We start from the raw sequence: 21,928 nt of genomic DNA, 5'->3' as shown, positions 1-21,928 counted from the left end.
TAACAACTTTGTAACTACCAGTATGTGCTTCTTATTTTCTTCCCCCTTTTCACCCAGCTCCCAACCCCTTCCTCTCTAGCAATTAGTTTGTTCTCTGTATCTGTGTTTCTGTGTTGTTTGTTCATCTAGTTTTTTTCTTTAGACTCCACATACAAGTGAAATCATATGGTATTTATCCTTCTCCAATAAAACTTTGTTTTTTAAAAAAAGTAGGTCAGATTTGGCCCACAGGCCATAGTTTGCTGACCAGTGATTTAGGACATGGCTTACTATAGATATTTATTTGATCAGTTAAGAGGAAAAAAATTAGGCATTTTGGGAAAAAAGGCGTATATTCAGTAATATTCATAAAAGTTCATAAAACATACAGAGAAGAATCATATCATGAAAAGGAAGAGGAAGCAAATGAACTGAACCTAAAACCTAAAAAAATTAACTTTCATTGACCATGAAGTTTCTGGTAACACAGGCAAAGAGAAAATAGTATTATACTTATAGAGCTCCTGTTACCAGAAAGAAGTTATTATGCTAGATTCTCAAATATGAAGAGTTCTCCTAGGCCATCAACTCCAGATGGCATTTTTCATGAGACCTGAAGCAAGCAACATCATGATAGGCCCAACAACAGTCTCACAACTAATGTGTGAACAGTTTGCAAACAGTTGTGCTTCATAAAACCTCTCAATAAAGGACAATGCCAAAAATGAGAAAAAAAGTTCAATTATTGTGTCCCAAATCTGCAGATGTGTAGATGGATTAATTTTTTTCTCCCACCTAAAATTTTTTACATAGCAGCTTTATTTAACACCTGCTACTTTTTGCATATGAGATTATGGAGCTGGAAGTAACAAGCTCTAGAAAACTCCATTTTTCCAGCACAGGTTCCTGAGCAAGTTATGACTTAGTCCACATGAAACACAGGAAAAGGAAAAAGCTTACAACTAGAAGATAAAGATGATCTATTCATAACCCACCCCTTGTTTTTCCCAAATTGCATGAAAGTCACAAGCGCTTCAATCGTGGTCGGTCTTTTCTGATCCTAAGTGAGTATCAAAAGGAGGAGAGGGAGGGACAAGAAGGCCTTCACTTTTCTGCCTCCCCACTGGGCTCTGAGATCCACGGCTGTGGACTCTGTTTGACTCGTGTAGTCTGCTCCGCACCGGGCAGGTAGTCTGCCATGCAGTCAGTGCTCAGCAGACATCTGCTGAGTGAATGAGTGAAACGGCACGCTCCTTGCTTAGTAGAAACTCCAGTAAAATCGGTGAAAGACCTTTGAAGCCAAAAAACATCTTACACGTTATAAAATTCATATGTATTCAAGATAGGGCCTGTTTAAAGGATGATCATAATCTATCGACAGATTCCATAAACACTATATTTGTATTTTTCTTTTTTAAAAGGTTTTATTTATTTAATTTTAGAGAGAGGGGAAGGTGGGGAGAAAGAGAGGGGGAGAAACATCCATGTGTGATTGCTCCTCATGTGGCCCCCACTGGGGACAAGGACCGCAACCCAGGCATGTGCCCTGACTCGGAATCAAACCAGCGACCCCTATTAGGTTCACAGCTTGTGCTCAATCCACTGAGCTACACCAGCCAGGGCCATAAACACTATGTTTGAATGAAAGATGTGGGAAAGGCCAGGGAATATCTAAGAAGACAAAGCAAAGAGCAGAAAGGGGAAATGAAGGGAAGGACAACAGAGCCTCGGAGAAAGAACCATAGATAAGAAACGTGGAGTCCCTGGCTGGCGTAGCTCAGTGGATTGAGCATGGGCCTGAGAACCAGGGGATCGTGGTTCAATTCCCAGTCGGGGCACATGCCTGGGTTGCAGGCCAGTTCCCTGCAGGCGAACTCCCAGCAGGGGACACACAAAAGGCGACCATACATTGATGTTTCTCTCCCTCTCTCCTTCCCCTCTAAAGGTAAATAAATAAATCTTTAAAAAAAAGAAAGAAACGTGGAATTATGGGAGAGTACAATGAAGAGCAAGTACATCTTCAAATGTCAGACTTGAAAGCAACTGTAGGTATTCTACTGAATTGTCCAGTGGGACCTGCTAGAGAGTATCCTTCCTAGATAACCACTCGGTTCGTGATCAGATGCTGCTAGTGGCGGAGAGTTTATGGCTCCTAAAGGGGCACATTTCCACTATGGACAGTTTATATTCATCTTCTCATTCAGCCCAAGTTATAAAAATTCCTGTAGAACCTAAGTTCTTGTGGGGGGAAAGGTAACACATAAATGACTGTATAATATAAATTCATGCACTAGTAAGAATTACGAAGAATAAAGCAGATTAAGGGTTCAAAGACAATGCGAAGGAAGAGTGTTTTGGACAGGCTGGCAACTAGAATCTCTCTGAGGAGCTGATGTGGCTAGACAGTTCCTAGTCCTTGAATGAATTCTATGTGCTGAAGCAATTTCAAAGGAATCTAAATTCCCTTCCAGTCAATGGAACTCTGAATTTTTGAAGTAACTAGTGTCTTCTCTACAGGAAATACCTATATAGGTTCCTCATCGCTTCCTCCTAAGACAGGGATTTCAGAGTTTTCATGTCTGTTATCTGTTTTAGGCACCTGTGACTCAGACACAGACCAGTGCTTTGCGACGGGCTGGGCAGGTGCTGAGCAGAGTCACACTACCATCTTTGATGTGGAGGCACTCCCGGTTACAATGATGTCTCTAATTGCATTGGCTGCTCCGTGGTAATTGATAAGCTAGGTTCATTTCGGACTTTTGCACCAGAGCAGCCCACAGTCTTCTCCCCCATGAGTTGTCATTAAATTTAGTCTCTTTCCACATCACGCACAAGCAGTTGGGATTCCCAGGTTTCCCTTCCCAGGGAGCATGTATGAGCTCCTATAAACCCAGTGAATGGGAACAATGGAAGGAAACAACTGGAATGGGCGGTGGCTTGCACTATGAAGATAACAGGAAGCGCGTTCAATTTGTATATTAGAACCGAAATAAATGTTTTGATGCTTAACCAAAAACAAATGAATGCAAAAGCAAAATATGAGCCACCACTTTAAGTTATAATAAGTATTGAGAACCTAGTATGAGACTTTTTTTATTCATGGGGGCCAGGGTGTGTACACTCGGCAAACAGGCCTTCCCGTGCTTGTAACCATCTAACATGTCAGTTACTGAGAGTGGTGTCTCTATGGGGCATATACGGTTTCACAAGTTTTTGGTCTGGATAATTCATACCAATTTCAATTAACATCCCTGGGAGGCTTAATTGCTGAAATGTCAGAGGTAAGTTTAGAAATGTAAGTGCATTCCAAACACATGAATACTTTGGCTTACAGATGTGGGAGACAAGGGGTGTCTTGTGAAAAATTAAGTGTGGAAAAATAAACAAAACCTATGAAACCAAGTTAAAATATGGGCCAGGACAGATCTGGGGGACAAAAGATAAAAATGGACACTCTGGCCCTGGCTGGTGTAGCTCAGTGGATTGAGCACAGTCCTGCGAACCAGATGATCGCAGTTCAATTCCCAGTCAGGGCACATGCCTGGGTTGATGCATGAAAGGCAACCACACATTGATATTTCTCTCCTTCTCTCCTTCCCTTCCCCTCTAAAGATAAATAAATAAAATCTTTAAAAAAAAATGGACACTCTGTCCCATCGGCAGCCATTTTTTTCTGGGTTGTGCGTTCACATTGCTGTCCACACAGAGACATGTTAATCTGAAAGGCATAGAGAGCAAATTACCTTCCACTTTCATGTAGGGTTTCCACTGGTAGAACCACCCACGGAAAGGTTTGCTGTTATATTCTGCACACTGCTGGGCTCGGAAATCCAAGCTGTTTTCATGACAAGGATTAATATTGCACAACTGATAAATGCGGCTAGAACCCGGACAGAACTTGCCACCATATTGAGGCCTAAAAAATAAAATTAAAGAACTTTAGTGCTAGCCATCAAAGTGCTCGCTACAGTCTCAGAGAGTAATATACTGAGGGATGAGCCAGGTGAGTGTCATCACAGTGCATATGGTCCATGATGAGAATGGAAGTGTGTGCTAGCATACAACCTAGGACATCCCTTCTTGTATCCATGGCAGACATAACCAATCAATCAGAGGCTTTTGGGAAGGCGCAGAGCCTGACATGTCCTCAAAATCCCCCTCAGCATAGCCCTCAGGTAGCTACTACCACTGCTCATCAATTGGAATTGGCAGGTTAGAGCAAACTTAGTTGGCATCTCTGATCATTTCTACACCTGGCATTTCCTTAAAGATCGATAAAAGCATCCTCTTGACACTGGTCTTGTCACCTTACATGATAGGAAATCTGTGAATGCACTTCCATGCTCCTATCAAGGTAGATGTGTGCTACTCACACATACCCCCAGGTTGGCATCAAAGCTCTTCAACTGTGAACCCACCCACCTCTCCAGCTTTCCACAGATTTCTAGACACTCATCATCACCTTCCTGTGGGTCACCCTGCCCCTGCTGATGTGCACAAGTTCAGGATGCTGGGGAGAAGGAGCCTCATCTGCCATGTTTTCCAATCCGCCTTTGTCAGTCACTGAGCTGATACTCTGATTGCTGTCTGACTCTTGTGTGGTTTATATAATTGTTCCAAAGCTGTAAGGCTGATCATTCCCTCGTTTTCATCTGCACAATCGCTTTTTAACTTTGTAGGTGGCTCACTCCTTTCCTGCCAAGCGCAATGGGAAATGGATTTCAAGAGTAGAGAATCCCATTAGAACATAAATAATTAGGATCTAATGGCAAGCTCTTTAAGACCTTAGGCAGGCTGCAAAAAACAGAAAGCAAAATAAAGAAAAAGGGAGCACAAATCACACTGAAAATCACCAACAACATCTTATCTGCCTTAATCTGGGCACAAAGCAAATGGCTTCTTTTCATTCCCACTTTTTTTGTAGTTTTCTCCAACAGCTAAACCCAACCATGGATCGCCTCACACCAAAGCTCGATGCAAACATGTAACATGAAAGGAAGTTCCAGGTTAATAAATTTATATGATTAAAATTCCCCCTCTCTTTAGGAAGCACAAGAATGCTATAAAACAACCCTGGAACTGCTTCAGCATATTTTACCAAATCCTCCTATAACTGCACGCTAAAATGGTTCAACAGCAATGAGACGTGCCATGCCGCCAGAATGAGATTTTTCTGCTATTTCAAAACATTCTGGAGCAACTACTTAAACATCCTGCAGTCACCGTGTAGATCAAATCCCTGGGGATTTCTTAAATCACTATCTAAGAAGCACTTGGAAAAACTTGCAAGTGCCCTCGGACAGTCTTCCTGTTCCTGGTCACCTTTCCAAGGCATATGTCAATCTTCCTCAGTGCAAGACTCCCGGAGGTTTCACACATAACCTTCATTCAGATGATTTAAATGCAATATAGTGAAAGAAGACCACGTGTTACTTTTTCAACTCAGAAACCACAACATGGAAAAGACCTCAAGGTTCGTATAGCCATCTCACACAACTTGCTGCATCAAGGCCACACAGCTAGAAGAGAGCAGAGCTGAAGCTCTTACGCCCAGACTCTCCAGCGTTCTCTGCCTACTCTGCTCTGCCGGCACGTAACCAAACAGGGCAACAGGACCCAGGCACAGGGGAGGAGGAAAGGAGCACGCAGTGGTCCCGGGGATGGACTTTTCCAATGAGGCAGATCTGGATTTAACTATTGTCTGCCTCTATCCAGCTTATCTTTAGGCAATTTTATTTAACTTCCCAATCTGTAAAGTGGGGGCAACTGTGACAATTAACGGAGACAATACTTGTAAAGAATTTAGGGCAGAGTTTAGGGTCCGGTTCTCACAAATAAATGCTTTCTATTTTTAAATGCTTTCTAATGACCAACAAGGCTTTGGCTGTTTCCATCATATCCTCAAATACAAGTACATTTTTCTAGAGCTATGAACATGAGTGTTCAGATAAATTAACAGAAAATTCTACTATGGCATCCCTTGGTATAATAAGTTCTTGAAGATTCAAAACAAAAATATAAACCAAAGACAAATGTCTAGACACATTTCATGCTTGTATTATAAAGTATATCCATAACTTGCTTCTGCATAATTTATCAGGTCCTTCCTATAAATGGTTTTAATATTGGCTGCTCAGATGATATTAGGGCCACTTGGGGAGCTCTGCTACATATACCTGCACCCTCCTGGGCCTCTCCCCGACATTCTCCGTAAGAGCATGTGATAGCGAAGACCCAGAAATCAGGTTTTTAAAGTAAGGTGGAGACTCTGATAATCAGCTGAGCCTGGAAATTACTGGTTGGAAAAAGAGCCAGAGATGTGAACCAATTATTATGCTGATTCTAGTTAGTGGTATATTATTCTTTCTCCAATGGACTCACACTTTAGGGAAGTTCTAGAATACCAAATGTGTTTCATTTTCACAATTTTCATTTCACTGTTTTCTTAGAGTTTATATGAATTTGACTAGGTTCTCTGAAGTGTAATAATTTAATAGTAAGGGAACCAGGAAAAATATCAGAGGATTAAGACAGTGGGCCCTTGGTCTCACTGGAACATCACCAGTTTGGTGACCTGGGCGAGGACTGCCGCCGGGCATGGGACCCTCTGCCTCCCTGTCACCTACTCGTAAAATAACTGGATTAGACAACAGGTCACAACTCATTTATCTGTTCTAACCTAATTGGGAGCAAATGCCTGGAAAGTGTTTGGAGAAGGTTCCTGAGGGTTGATAGAAAATAAAGCTTCATCAATGAAAAATGTCTGCGGCAGACATGGGAAAACTAAGAAGGGCCCTGTGTACCTGGGACTGGCCATTCCAGGACCAGATAAGCTGTAAACTCTCATGAAGCTGGAAAGCTTGATATGAAACCATGAATCAGCCAGGAATAATTCATTTTTTATGAAACAAAAATATGTTCTGGGAAAGCCATCATCGTGTGAAATAAAAAGCGCACACTGCTTTCACATGAAAAAATAAAAATGGTTAGGCCGAGTGATGTGAACAGAACAAATGTTTAAACTGAAGGAAGAAAGAAATCAGTAACTTTCAATAGGGAGGAAAAAACAGCTGTGCTACAACGAGGTGAACTAGGAACAGAGAACAACTTCAATTGTCTTGGGATAGCCAATCACTTACTTGTTTTATTCGTGACTTCAAGCTTAATCAAGGCAAACAGTACCATGATTACCCTTAATCTTGCTTAAAATTAAAACTGCACCAAGTGGAACTACTTTAGTGATTAATTCTTCTATTAGGCATCTCTAAAGTTACAGTATGATACTTCCATGAGCAATGCCCTATTGCAATGAGAGCTCTCAACCCCGCAGACATGGGAGAGGGTTTCACTGAAGCCTCGGGGGTGTCATTCACGCTATCAGCCGGGCTAGTAAATCAGGCAATCTATTTCTTGGGAAAATCAAGATGGTAAAATGTTGTGATGTATGAAAACCAGATCCATGCAACGTGCTGCAAAAAATGAAATACAATATAATGAATTTTAACAACTTCATCCAAGACGAGGGCTACATTCAGAGTAGAGGAGTGTGGTTTTAAAAATCTGACATACACTCTGCCACTATCACAAACCTCCGCACCATTATGCAGTCACTGGGTCTGATGAGAGTAGTCGGTCTCGACTGCGGATGACTCTGCTCCCTACAGGACATCTAGCAACATCTGAAGACATTTTTGGTTGTCACAAGTTGGGGGCCGGCGGGGAGGAGGAGTCATTCTACTGGCATCTCGTGGGGAGAAACTAGGATGCTACTAAATATTCTGCCACATACGGGACCAACCCTGACACCAAAAAAAGCTTTCCAGCTTAATGCATTAACAGTGCCGAAGTTGAGAAATCCTATATCAGCCTGAGATACCCCAAAAGGTGCCTAAGAAACTATGGTTAGTGTATCTCCCCACTGCCCCCCCTTGCATTTTGGAACAAATTGGCCTCTTGATCCAGTTCAGCCTGCTCATTCCCATAAAGTATCATTTGTGTCCTCAAAATTGGCTCGGGCTCTAGTCTCATTATTTTCTCAATCTACCACACATTTATGCAATGTTTGCAACCTGCCACGCACTTATAAAAGCACTTTGCAAATATTGACTCAGTCGACAGAGGTAGTATCTACCTCATTTTTACAAATGAGGAATACAGAGCAGCAGAGTATGTTGTCAATGGCCCAGAGCTGGGAGGCGGGGGGCCGGGAGGCAAACCCAGGTTATCGGGGTGAGGTCTGTGTTCTTAGCTCCCATGCTGCGCCCCCACTGACATGATGTTGTAAAATCAACTCCACTATTTTCCCACGCCCCATCACTCTCTCCTCACTCCATACCATCCTCCAAAGCCCGGTTTCTTTAGTAAGGCCTCTCCCACTGCATCTGAGGGCTGGTCCCCTGATACCCCATGCTCCTAGTGAGATTTCAGGTGAAAGGGTAAAAACCACATGGACCCCAGAACCTTGGTTGATTGGCCATTGGATGATCCTCAGTGTGTCAGACATTCTGCAGCTGTGATTTCCAATCCTCCCCAAACCTTCAGAGGTGAGTACTATCACCTCGATTCCGTGTGCATGAACCCAAGCTCAGGGTTCATGTGGTCTTCCCAAAGCCACACAGTTAGTAAGTGGCAGGCCAAACGTGCGGAATCATGTCTTCCTGCTCCCAGACCTGGGCTCTCTCTGCAAACCAAGCCAATCAGGAAACATACGTGTGGTCCCTGTGGGAATCAGATCTGATGAAAGTAACAGCAGAGCCCCTTCTTCCACAGCACAGACTGGAGTCAGACCCCCAGCACCGGGTCAGAAGGTGCCCACTGGGGTTACGGGCCAGCTGCAATCCACAGATGTTTTGATTATTCCTCAGTGTTTTTTTTTTTGAAGGAAATTGAATTTGTCATCAATATTTTAAATATTGGGAGATTTCACACAACTTTTTCTTTAGATTTCTGGTTTCTCTTGAAAAGTCAGGCAGATTCATCAACCCGTGTTGATGGACACTCCTGCAAGGCAGACATCAGCCTGCTTTCTCCAGTCGGCCCGTGTGAGAGGAGCACAAGGCCCCCCAGCCAAGCCCCCAGGCTCCACAGCCTCATATTCAGGTGGAATGAGGACTTGAAGCCCTCATTCAGATTCAGAAAGCAGCTCAGACCATGGCTACCATTAGGGAGCCCTGGATCACCATATTCTCACGTGGACTAACTCCTCTGCTCGTGTTGTTTCTGCCCACCATGCCTCCCCCCCAGTGCAACCCACCTTCACATGCAACAGTGAGACCCTAGTTGACCGCTATGAACCAGAGACAAGAAAGCCGCCCTTAACAACAAAACCGAGCCAGCACGTTACTGGCGGAAGGTCAATGCCTTACGAACACTGATGTGTGGGGGAGCCTTACTTGGGGTTGTTGCAGTGTCTCTCCTGGTACTTGACTCCTCCTCCACAAGTGCGGGAACACTCCGACCACTTGGACCAGGCAGACCACTGGCCGTGGATGGGCCGGGGCCCGTGCTCCCCGAACTTCACACACTGGCCTTGCCGGCACCACTGGGGAGAGAACATGTGACACATCTGCTGTCAGAAACCACCTGGGAAAGGGTGGGGGGATGCAGACATCTGCATGGGATCAGGAAAAAGGAGTCGGCTGGCAAGTGGGAGAAGGCAGGACCCACTGACGGAATTCCTGAGCTGGCTGTGCTGTATAAACAGTGGCTTAGTCTGCAGTGACCATGTGCGTTTTGAAAAGCTGACATCTATAGAGAAGGGGCATCTGTCACCAACAGATGCTTTGTGTGTTGTGGAGCTGAAAGGTTCAGACAGATGCCACCCAGCAGCTGAGCGAGTCAGAGCAGAAAAATGACAACAGTGTCTCCCTGGATGACCAGGAACAACAGAACAACGCTACGTACACAGAGAGCAGTTTGGGTCGTGCACTCAGAGAACCAGTTTTTAAGATGGTAACAGAACTCATCATTCTGAATGTTTGTCTCATGGTGAAAACAAAGACAACTATGCATACACTTTTGCTTATTCCACCTAGAGAGCATTTCCTATAAAACTCAACAGCTTTCAGGCTACACATACTGTGCTTTTAGACAACACTTTTCTGTGTGTATAGAAAGTCCCTATGAAAGACCCTCAGATGACGTGGAACAGCAAGTGTCTTTTATGGATTAGCTTTGGGTCTTCCATTTGTCAGTGATCTGCTCAAGCCAGGGAGAGAACGGTGTTCTGCGCTAACCTTCTCGTTTTAGTACCCCAGGTTTCTCTGGTCATATCTGTCCTTGGGGATTGCATTAGCCCCTGGTAGTGGCTTCTTTCCAGTGGTGCCTTTACTTATGGGCCAGTTCTGCATGACTTCACAGAACTGCACCCTTTTCGGAAGGACTCTGTAGTCAGACCCAAAGGGCTGGAGTGTGGACTGTGCCAGGTTCCACTGAGGAGAGGGGAGTCGGGTACAGAGTTATGGGGAGATTTGATTTTTAAATCTTCACTCTTCTCCCATGATATGTTTGGCTTGTAGCTGTTTATTGTGTTGCTAGTGCACTTTGTCTAGGTTGACACATTGCTTCCTGTCTTCACATTCTTGCCATAAAGCTGATGAATTCTTCTGTTTATAATTTTTCTCTCCCTTGGATTTTCAGAGGACTGCCATTTCAGAGGACTTTGAGTGGTGGGGGAGCAATGGGTCGTTCGAAGATTTTGTCTACCGTAAGAAAGAATCTGACTGTTCCCCACCTGGGGTCCCTGGGTCCTCCTGGACAGGGCTCAGTGGCTGAGACAAAATGACAACAATAGCCCACGACCACCACCACAGCTCCAGTTTATGAAGTTGTGTGTGTGCCCAATGGTGCAGGCAGGGGAAGGAGGGAGACTTCACATTTATATCTAATGCAATCCTCACACAGTGTGTAGCGGTTTATAACTGTTTTCTGGATGAGAGAAATCTAGCAAAGAGAAACTAACTAACTTGTTCAGGGTCACACACCCACCCAAGCAGCTGCACAATGAGCAGGGGCCGGATTTAAATCCAGCCATCAAAACTAAACACGACACACAGACTTTCCCCTTGGAGGCAAACCGCCCACCAAGGTATCTGAACTCTGATCTAATTTCTTTCTTTTTAGAAATGTGGTTTTTAGATCTGTTCCAACTCTTCAATTATTTTGATTTTATTTAATTCTACTATTCATCTTAGTACTGACAGTCCCCTCTGGGTTTTTCAGTTTGTATAGGAATCAGGAATATATAGGAACACATACCCATACATGCATAGTCCACATGTATATATAAAATTTTACACTGAATGTACAAATATTGGGTTGGCCAAATAGTCTGGATGGTTTTTTTCTGTAAAATAAAAGACACATTGTTCATTTTCATCAATAACTTAATTGATTCAGGCATTTTGAGTTTGTCAGCCATCTCCCCACATGGTATAACATTGATTGTTCTCAATTAATGTTCTGATTTGATGGCTATGAACTTCAACTGGTCTACCATACCATTGAGCATTGTCCAGCAAGAAATCTCCAGCATGAAACTTTACAAACCACTTTTAACACACTTGATCAGTCACAGCACCTTCTCTATACACTGCACAAATCTTTTTTTGTGTTTCAGTTGTGTTTTTACCTCAAAATAATAACGCATAATATGCCACAAATATTGTGTATTTTATTTAATGTTAAGAAGGCTACTCAAAAATTCAGCCATTTTGATAAGTTCTTCTTAATGCAAGCTGATATGACAGCTGTCATAATGACATCTAACAAAACTGTTTCAAGTGAAGTTAAAGACAACTAAGCACTACTAGAGCCATCTTATGGAAAAAGCAAATGAACTTTTTGGCCAACCCAATATAAAATAGATACACATGTAACTTTTTCTATCCACACAGACATATTCCTAGTACTGCTTCTAATTTCAGATTGAATAGTCGTGACTTGGGCAAATGTCCTTTATGATAGAGAGCAAGCACAAGGCTTTCTTTCCTTGCACACATAACCTAGATAATAGGAAGTGGCTTTCACAGCCTCACATACATACTGAGCGTTCACGGTACAACTATCCCTGAAGCACGAGGAAGGGACTGGAGAAAGATGGGGGAGGATTCAGCTGGGCCCAGTTATGGAAAAATAGCACACAGAATAGCTGCTACTTTGCAAGACCCTCGGGTTAAGCCTGAGTAAGACATGGCCTGACCTCCTGAGGTTTCCAGTCAGTTACACACAGCCAGTTATATCCTCCAGTGAAGGGAGACTCTGAGAACCATCTATGTGAATGAGAAGTAATTTTACTGCAGGGATGATGGGTGAAATTTATCAAATGCTTTCTACTGAGGGTGGCCTTACAGTTGAGGGCTTTCTCCCAGTGTTTACAAGGTCTGTCCGGAAAAAGTCCAGCCATTGTTAATATAACAAGAATGGTTTGCATGACATGGTCATAACCTGGCAGCCAAGGAGAGTGGATTGCAATGTGCACATGTGGGTAATGACAACTACCCTGTGCTAGTCAGTGGGGAAGGTAGATGCCACTGAGTGAGCACATGCACTGTGTGGCCGTTACATTCAAAATGATTGAGCAAATAGAGCAACAAATCTGCATCAAACCTTGTGTTACACTTGAATATTCCTCTGTGGAAACTACTGGGATGATTCAGAAGGGACACAGCTATGGGCATCTGGTGATTGGCAGCTTCATCAGGACAATGTGCTACTCATACATCACATCTGGTTCAGAGTTTTATAGCAAAACATCAAATCACCCAGGTGACTCAGTCCCTCTATAGCCCAGATTTGGCACCCTACAACTTCTTTCTAGCTTTTCCCAAAACTAAAATCTCCTTTGAAATGGAAGAGATTTCAGACTGTCAGTGAGATTCAGGAAAGCACAACAGGGCAGCTGATGGCAATTGGGAAAACTGTGTGAGGTCCCAAGGAGCCTACTTTGAAGGAAACTGAGGCATCACTGTCCTATGTACAATGTTTCTTGTATCTTGTATCTTCTTCTATAAATGTCTCCATTTTTCCTAGTACATGGCTGGACACTTTCCAGACAGACCTTGGTATATCCAGAGTCTGGTCTTCTAAAATAGTGGGGTGTGGAAAGCAGTATTAGGACATCTGTGTTCTAATTCCTGGCATGGTCTGTCTCGTGTCATATTAGCTGGAGTCTAATCCACGGGCACTTTATCCTCCAGGAACTAGATTGTAGGGGTGTTCCTATAATAATCCTGAGACGTATGCCAGGCTTATTTTCCTCATTTATCATGTCGATCTTTTCTTGTACATCCCTCTTACACTTAATGCTGCTGCTTTCTTAATGACAAAAATACCTATGACAAGTTTCAAGTTCTCAATTTTGATGCTTTAAAAATATAAATGACTTGCCCTGGCTGGTATAGCTCAGTGGATTGAACGTGGGTCTGTGAATGAAAGGGTCATGGTTCAATTCCCAGTCAGGGCACATGCCTGGGTTGCAGGCCAGTTCCCAGCAGGGAATGCATGAGAGGCAACCATACATTGGTATTCCTCTCCCTCTCTCCTTCCCTTCCCTTCTAAAGACAAATAAATAAAATCTTTTTAAAAAAAAGAAGTGCACTTTATATATATGATTTGAAGTGTAGCTGTATTCTCAGGCACTCAGTTAACTCGCTGCCTTTCATCATCACAGCTAAAACACTCAGATGCAGGCTTCCCACAAGAGTCCTTATTGGGGTTTCCTAAGACAGGTGCATCTAATTAAAACTTGTGTGTTAATGCCTCAATTTTTAAATTTTTATTTTCTTTAGAGTTCAAAATTACAAATCTTGTAGAGATGCTGAACAAATGACTTAGCAGATCTCAGAAAGCATTTCTTGGCATGTTCAATCGTGTGTGTTCTATCCTTGCCTCTGTTGTTACTCTGTCACTGCCAGCCTCTCATTCAACTGAAAAACTTCAGTTCAAATTCCGACATGCACCTTGGTGTGCCCATGCACTGCAGTATGTTCTGAGTGCACACCCAATCCTAAGTAAGACTCACTTCTCGTTCATTTGGGCCTGAATAGCGATTCTGTGCTTAAAGAAGGTATGTTTATAAAGAAAGTTTGAGTTATTGGCTTCTGCATAGGTCTGCTCACGAGATTGTGAGTTCTTGAAGAGATAAAACTGAGTTTTATTCGTCTGTGTGCCCCCAGAGCTTTCTGATACGTAGTAGTCAGGAAACTACTGTGGAATCGAGTTCACTTTCAATGGCCAATTCTTGTGCGCAGGCTTGTGCTGCCCTCCAGAGAGCCAGAAGCAGAGATAAAGAAGCCCTGTGGCATCATGTGATCTTTCATCATTCATCACTCCCCTATCTCGGTCTTTCAAAGCAACACCCCAATCTGGACCATTTGCTGTACTTCAATTGCACCTTTCCCTCCAGATTCTACTGAGAAAGGGGAAGAAAAACAGAAACTAATATGTGAGAGTTCTTCATGCAAAACACAAAAATCTCCCATTACCTTCCCTAATGGGAGCGGTTCACAGGGTAGAAGATGCTGGCTAGCAGGCAGACACACTGTGGATGAAGAAGCAGCTTACCCTTCCGCACAGGTCCCTACATGTGATGGGACTTCACTAGGTGTGTCACAGGCTCCATGGCGGGTATTGGGGGTCATGAGTAAGGGCCTTATATGGAGGGGCAGTCTTTTCTTTGCTACTCAAAGGGCCATCTGCTCCCTGAGGCTGTTCTATGCTGAATCAAGTTTAAAACACGAACAGTATACAATGAAACCTACCAGCTCACTGAAAGAGAAATGTTTTGACCCAAATCTTCATTTAAAAAAAGGAAAATAAGGGCAAAAAGTAAAAAAAAAAAATCCTCTTAAAGACTTGAGACAACTAGGTTATGCCATCACTGAGATTAAGACAAGGCTAGTTGATTTAAAGAGAAACCAGAAAAGGCACGCAGCTAAGGTATTCCATTCTGAGGTCACAGCAGCAAGAGTTTAGGTTCTATGCTCCATCACGTTTCTAGAACTAAAAAACTACCAAGTATGCAGTTTACCATACTCAGGCCACAAACGGTCCCTTCGGCTGCAGGCATAAACTTGGTCTCACACCTGTGGCCCACTCGGTGGCACCAAAGTGACTTGCAAATATCCTGAAAGGAAAGAAGGAACTCATAAGGATAATGGTACAATAAAAACAAAAATATCCAAAGCTTTTTATACATAATACATTTCGAGGTGGCCAGAAGGAGACAGTATCCAGAAAGCAGAGGCATGTGAAGTTGATGGTAGCCAGGTAACCAGTAGTATGTTCTAACCAGTGAAGTTTCTACACTACCCGCATGTTCATGGATGTTTAGGCATGACTGGGAGGTAATAATAGTTAAGTGAAAGACCATTGGTCTTGAAACCAAGAGATCTGGTTTCTAATAACAACAAAACAACAACAGTATAGCAACCAGCAAAGGAGAACACACCAAGACTGAGGTAAAGCCCAATTCAAATCCTCATCCTGGAATTCCAGGTCACATGCCCTAAGGACACATTTAACAGAAGCCTTGTCTCGCAGTTCCTTTCTCTGTGAAATAGTGATTGAATCAGCACTTGCCCCTACAGGCTTGCTCTCCAGGATAAATGATGTAATAATCATTGCTATTACCTTCTTTATCTTTTATTAATTTTCAACCATTGAGACTATTTAATTCTCACACTAGACCTACTAAATAAACTCCCATGCTAGACTGTAGTAGGCAGAATACTGCACCACCACCCCTAGCCCCCTGCCATGACCACAACCTCCTAATCCCTAGGAACTGAATATGTGAGGTCACACAGCAAAGAAGAATTAACATTACAGATAGAATTACAGTTGCTGCTCTGGCTGGCATGGCTCAGTGAATGGAGTGCCAACCTACGAACCAAAGGGTCACTGGTTCAATTCCCAATCAGGGCACATGCCTGGGTTGTGAGCTGGGTCTCCAGTGGGAGGCACGTGAGAGGCAAACACACACTGATGCTTCTCTCCCTCTCTTTCTACCCTCGTTTCCCCTCTCTCTGAAGATAAATAAATAAAATCTTTTTAAAAAGACAGTTAAGATTCCTAATCAGTTCACCTTGAGATGGAGAGACTATCTTAAAATTCCCAGAAGGGCCCAAGGTCATCACAAGGGTCCTCAAATGGGGAAGAGGATGACAGAAGAGAACAGGGGAGATGACAGTGTGAGGAAGACTGGGGGATGTCACTGCCTTTGAGGGTGGAGGAAGCATCCATGCGCCAGGGAATTCAGGAGGCCTCTGGAAGCTCAGGAAGGCAAGAAAATGGCTTCTCTTCCAGAGCCTCCAGAAGGAGCACCACCCGCCAGCACCTGGTCTGAGCCCGTGAGACTCCTGTCAGATCAGATGTCTGCCCCCAGACCTATCAAAAAGCAAATGTGTATGGTTTTAACTCACTAAGACCATGGAAATTTATCACAGCAGCCACAGGAAACTAATGCTGTGACTGACACAGTTTAGTGCTGGACACTAAGCCAGTGCCTCACAAAAACTCACTTGAATGAGGACACTGAGGAAGCTACTGACCCATTCAGTGCAGTGAAGTCACAGAGCCAAGTAAGAGGCAAAGCCAGACTCCCATGGCCGATTCCAGAGTGCAGATCCTTGACCACTGCTCTGGACCAGGATTTGCCACCAACAGATAGTAGAAAGCAGTCAATTCTCCAGGCCTCAGTCACCAATCTACAAAGTAAGGGAACTGAACCAGATCCTTCTAGCTCAAACAGTTGAAGCTGCTCTTCAGAATGACGTCTCTAATGGAGTATCAAAAACCATGACATGTCAAAGTGACTCCATTTTGTTTGCTACATTCTGTTTACTATGGTAGAAGTGGGGACACATATATTTTGGGGAAAACATTGACAACCAAGGAGGAAACAAAATGATTTTTGTGAACACTTGTTGAAACCCTAAAAATTCAATTAAGTAGGCACCCAATTCCCCTGGCCATTCAGCTAATATAGACTTCATGGTAAGAAAATATGGCAAGAACACGCTTAGAAATATTTCACCAAAAGTTTCCCATGGGACAGAGAAAAAAGAAAACACAGGGAGACCAGAGACAGGTGCCTGCTCTTGCAGGACCACAACATCCTGATGCCCACCTTGAAGGGGCTGGGAGCACATTCAGGACACTGCTTACGGCACACACAGCAGTTCCAAAGCTCCAAACAGCTCAGAGGACATGGTATGTGAATGTTTCCCATGGAAGTGGATCTGCCACTGGCATTAGTGAAAAGCACAAGGAACACTGTGCCTCAGGTCCTTGTCTCTGTGTGCCACCCTCTGGTGCCACCCTGGGCCTGAAGGGGACAAGTCCACAGGGAAAAGTCTCCATCAACATGGCAAAGTGGACGCAACCATCGAAACAACGAGAGCCACAGTGAGAAAGGCTTTCAGAATTAAATTGTTTTCCTTCTTACAGCCAGAAGAAAGCTAAAACGCACAGCCTTTGCCTATGTGGCAGCCACCAGAATGACTCCACGACAGACCAGGGCAGAGAGGCCCCGATTCCACAGTCAATGCCAAGCCACAGGCTAAGGGAAAGGGGCAGCAGGAGAGGACCAGGAAAATAAGGCAAAACACGAAACATAGGGACTCCAGAGCGAAATAAGGCAGGCTGCACGAACATGTTATTTCTTTTGTGGTGAAGTGCAGAAGTCAAATGTAATTATAGCCTACTACATGCTCCCTCTCAAAGTAAGCAGAAATGAGAGTTTGCACTTTTTTGCTGGTTCTTCCCTCTTTTTTTCCAGCATATTCAACTAACTTTTCCTTATCTACAATTCCCTAGACTTAAGTCATAATTTAAGGGAAAAGGACAGACCCACAGAGACTTCCAGGTCCCCTGTTGCCTGGATGTGATTTTTGAGCAAGGAGTCTCAGTGCCATACATTATTCTGTCCTGTCATTCCCTGGCTGTGTTCTCCAGTTGTATTCCAAAGGACAGATGTCCCTTTAAGTAAAACCCGACATGCTAAAAACGTTAATGGCCCTTGCAAATCAAATTTTATAAAGCATCTCAAACTTAACACATCCAAAACAAGATTCTCTGCCTGGCCCTCCCCTCAAACCTCTTCCGTGCCCAGCCTTCCCCAGCTCACTTTACAGCTCCTCCACACTGCTAGAATCTCGACCAATAAATCGCTGATTCACCTCTGACTCCTCCCTTTTCTCCCAGAGAAGTCACTTCCATCTCCTTGAGGAGAGAGGAGAACAGGACAGAGGCCAAATCCTCCACTTCCTGAAAACGGGAGCACTAAAAAATGTTTTCCTCGGTAATCCCTGAAAATCCAGTAACTACTGAGTATTTGCTAGTATGTCAGGGGCATGCTAGGTGCTGCAGAAACTATCCACCTACTGGGGCAAGAGGCCTTCAGGACCAGTTGTAATACAGGGTCACAAGGTTGTGATGGTGACATACAGGGTGGAGATGGAGCCCGGAGAAAAGAATGTTTAGATCTCCTTGAGGGGAAAACCCTTGAACTGAATCGTTAACAACAGTAAAAAAAGGGACTAGATATTTGTCACATGGGTGACTGTACAGCTTTCTGGATGAAGAGCACAGACACAAAGGCCTGCGGATAGGAGAGCAGGGCATCATCCTGGTTGGAACACAAGTCCATGGGGAAGTTAAAGAAGTTGAAATGTGATGTAGTAAATTTAGTAGATTACAAAGTAGGTGTGATTTAGATACTAGGAAGTTACTCTTTTGTTTTTTTATCCTCACACAAGGGCGGTTTCTCATTGCTTTTAGAGATAGAGAGAAGGAGAGAGAGAAACATCAATGCAAGAGAGAAGCATCGATCGTTTGCCTCCCCTATGCACCCAGACTAGGAAACCAAACCTGCAACCTAGGTATGTGCCCTGACCTGGAATAGAACCCACAACCTTTCAGCTACAAGATGATACTCCAACCAAATGAGCCACACCAGCCAGGGCTAGAAAGTTATTCTTTATTCTCCATTCGTTGGTCCCAAAGTCCAATTCATGACAGAAGAAATATACACCCATCTTATTATATTCGGCATGCCTTTTCCTTTGAAGAAAATGCTCTCTGAGGTGACAGGCCTGAAAATATTCAGGAGAATTCAGATACCTTCCCCATAATTCCCATTCTGCTTCACACCCTCTTGGTGTGGCTGTAAATGAACATTGATGGAGCTCCTGCTATGTGATGGCAGCTGTGCTGGCTACTCAGTGAGGTACAGAGTACGGGCTGCTCATTCCTAACACAGTAAAATAACCAGCATGGAAGCCTTGGTCAGCCTTCCATACAGCTTGGGGCATTCTGGCAGAAAGCACTGAATCACTCACTGCATCAGTAAGCATTTAATAAGTACATAGTAGTCAGATGCAAGTTCTCCCTCCTTTTGGTCTGTCCAAGACTGTGCAACCATTACCCACACAGACTCATTTTCTCGAGCACTGTGAAAGGAAACAGACATCCAGCCTAACATGCTGAAGAGGCAAACTGTGAGGCTGGATGAGGAGGAGGAAAGGCGGGATGGGTGATAACAGTAGCCAGCCCCAGCCCCTCTAACAGGAGGCCACTGTGAGAGGACAACCAGATGTGATGGTGTTGATGTTCCTGGAGATGGAGGAGGCAGCAAGTAGAAAACCCTTATTATTTATTGAGTGGTGAAGCTACACCAAAAGATTAATCCTCACAATGACCAGGGAAGAATTATTAGGCTCACCTTATGAATGTGAACATGAGAGCTGAGAATAGGGGAGTCATTTTCCCTGGGTTCTAGGAAGGGGTGGAATAAGGTTTTCAACTCGGGTCTAACTCTCAATGCCAGAGTGTCTGTGTGTGTGTGCATGTGTTTCAAATTGAAGATGGCCTGATGCAATAACCCTCCATCTTGAGTGTGCGTCAGGATGACCTGGAGCCCTCATTCACGCACAGATTGGCAGGCCCCACAAGCAAAAGTTCTTCTCCTGTAGGCCTGGGAGGAGACCTGAGCATTTGCATTTCTACCAAGTTCTAGGTGATGCTGACACACTGCACCTGATGGTTTGAGAGGACACTCTGTTAGACAGAGAGCAGGATGATAGCTATTGGGGCATGGGAAGAAGAGGAGGGTGGAGGGGGTTGAGAAAAAAGGAAAAGGGACTCATGGGCATGGACAACAGCGTGGTGATTGCTGGGGGGACTAAGTGGTAATGGAAAAAACACAATAAAGATTAAATCAATTTTTTACAATGACCTTTTATTTTTTTCCCTCCTGTTGCTTCTAAACACTATGTAAAACTACCCTTCCAGGAGGTACAGAGAAAAAAACACAGGTGGTAAGGAGAAAAGGTCAGAAAGGGAACATAGTGATAGGTCCATGGAGACCCTGAAAAGAAACCTCATGCTTTTCTTGGGTGGCTGGAGCTGGTCTAACCTGTCGAGATCAAGAGGATGAATAGGACCCCTCCCACTTACGGCCTGCCAGGGACCTATTTATGATCCCCAGAGATGTAGTCATGTTCAAGTTATAAGTAGGCTTGAGAATAATACCAAAGGTCATCAATGGCAGATGGTGAGGGTGGGGGTATATTCCACATTCAGGATCCACCTACCAACACTGCCTGTCTACGGCATAGTCATCTCCAAGGATCTCCCTCAGCCGATCTCCCTACCCTGCCAGGCTTTCTCATCTCTGTGCCTTTCCTTATTGTTTTCTTTTTAAAAAATACTCAACCAAGGATATATTAACAGATTGATTTTAGAGAGAAGGAAGAGAGGAAGGAAGGAAGGGGGGAAGGGAGAGAGAGGGAGGGAGGAAAAGAAAGACAGGGGCAGACATTGATAAGTGTGCGCCCTTACGGGGATTGAACCCACAACCTAGGTATGTGCCTGGCTGGGCAACTTCTTGGTGTACAGAACAATGCTCTGACCAACCAAGCCACCCGGTCAGGGCATGTGTCTTTCCTTATTTTATTCAGTCCTTTAGTCTGGAATTTCCATTTCCCTTTGCTCTGCTTCCCAGGGAAGACCACAACGCTGAGATTCCATCTTTCAAAATATGGTATTTTTAGAAAAAAGATCTATATTTTAGGAATGCTTGTTTAAGCCCTGATCACTACCTGACATAGAGCATGCACCCCACAAATGTTTGTTGAATGTACGATCCTGAAGGGATGACAGTCATTCTGGAAACTTTCTTCATGGTTCTAAAGAAAATCAATCTCATCACCAACTGTGCATCTACTGCATAGTAAGTGCTTCATAAATGTCTGATTAATGAATAAGTTAGTGAATCTTTTAAGAATGAAGCAACCAGAGACAAATATAGCAACCATTTTCAACAAAAAGAATAGCCACTTAATTCTGCCAAATGCATCAACTCAATGGCAATTTGAAATAGTTATATGTTTATTAATTTATAGGTATCATACAGGCCCACGCACCATGGAGGACACACCAAAAGGTACATGTGTCACCTTTTCTAATAGTTATGCATTTAAATTGTATTAGGAAAATATGCAACCCCATATCAAATCTGTGATTTCATGGTTATTATTCCTAGGTCTGAACTTATATTTTTAAGTGAGTTGTTTTATAGAAAAGCAACAAGTGGATAATAAAAAAGAGACACAACATAACTAATGAAGGTAATTGTTAATGACTGAATGTTAATGTTAACTATTGAAGGTTAGGAAACACTGGTAGTTACTAACAGATAGGAGGAAGCTTAACACCAGTGTTGGTGATGCATTTTGTTTAGGTACCATATTTAAAAGTTTTGTGACTTTGGGCAAATTAAATACATTCTCTGAGCTCCAGGTCAAAGGTGGTGATAACTCTCACTTCAAAGGTTTTTGCCGAGCCTGAAGGAAAATAGAAGAAGTCTAAGTAGGATGCTTTCTGTGGAGCAGAGACTCACTCAGGACCTGCTGAGTTGAGTCACCAACTGCTCAGGTGATGGTGGTAA

General features: G+C 43.6%; 1 protein-coding gene across 4 annotated transcripts in view; it reads right to left on the bottom strand.

Moving 5' to 3' along the window:
- ADAMTS18 (ADAM metallopeptidase with thrombospondin type 1 motif 18) overlaps positions 1–21,928 on the bottom strand; it is a 125,551-nt gene that overhangs the window by 31,842 nt on the left and 71,781 nt on the right. For all 4 annotated transcript variants that reach the window (XM_037037931.1, XM_037037928.1, XM_037037929.1 and 1 more), the window contains 3 exons: positions 15,008–15,103; positions 9,372–9,520; positions 3,723–3,895 (listed from right to left, as the gene is read on the bottom strand). In XM_037037931.1, coding sequence (XP_036893826.1) covers positions 3,723–3,895; positions 9,372–9,520; positions 15,008–15,103 — 418 coding nt within the window. The remainder of the gene's footprint in view (positions 1–3,722; positions 3,896–9,371; positions 9,521–15,007; positions 15,104–21,928) is intronic.

Source organism: Sturnira hondurensis, unplaced genomic scaffold (genome assembly GCF_014824575.4).
Source record: "Sturnira hondurensis isolate 20B ecotype Veracruz unplaced genomic scaffold, ASM1482457v3 Scaffold0023817, whole genome shotgun sequence".
Taxonomy (NCBI): Eukaryota; Metazoa; Chordata; class Mammalia; order Chiroptera; family Phyllostomidae; genus Sturnira; species Sturnira hondurensis.
The sequence above is the reverse complement of the archived record's forward strand: the minus strand, read 5'-3'. Positions and strand labels throughout refer to the sequence as shown.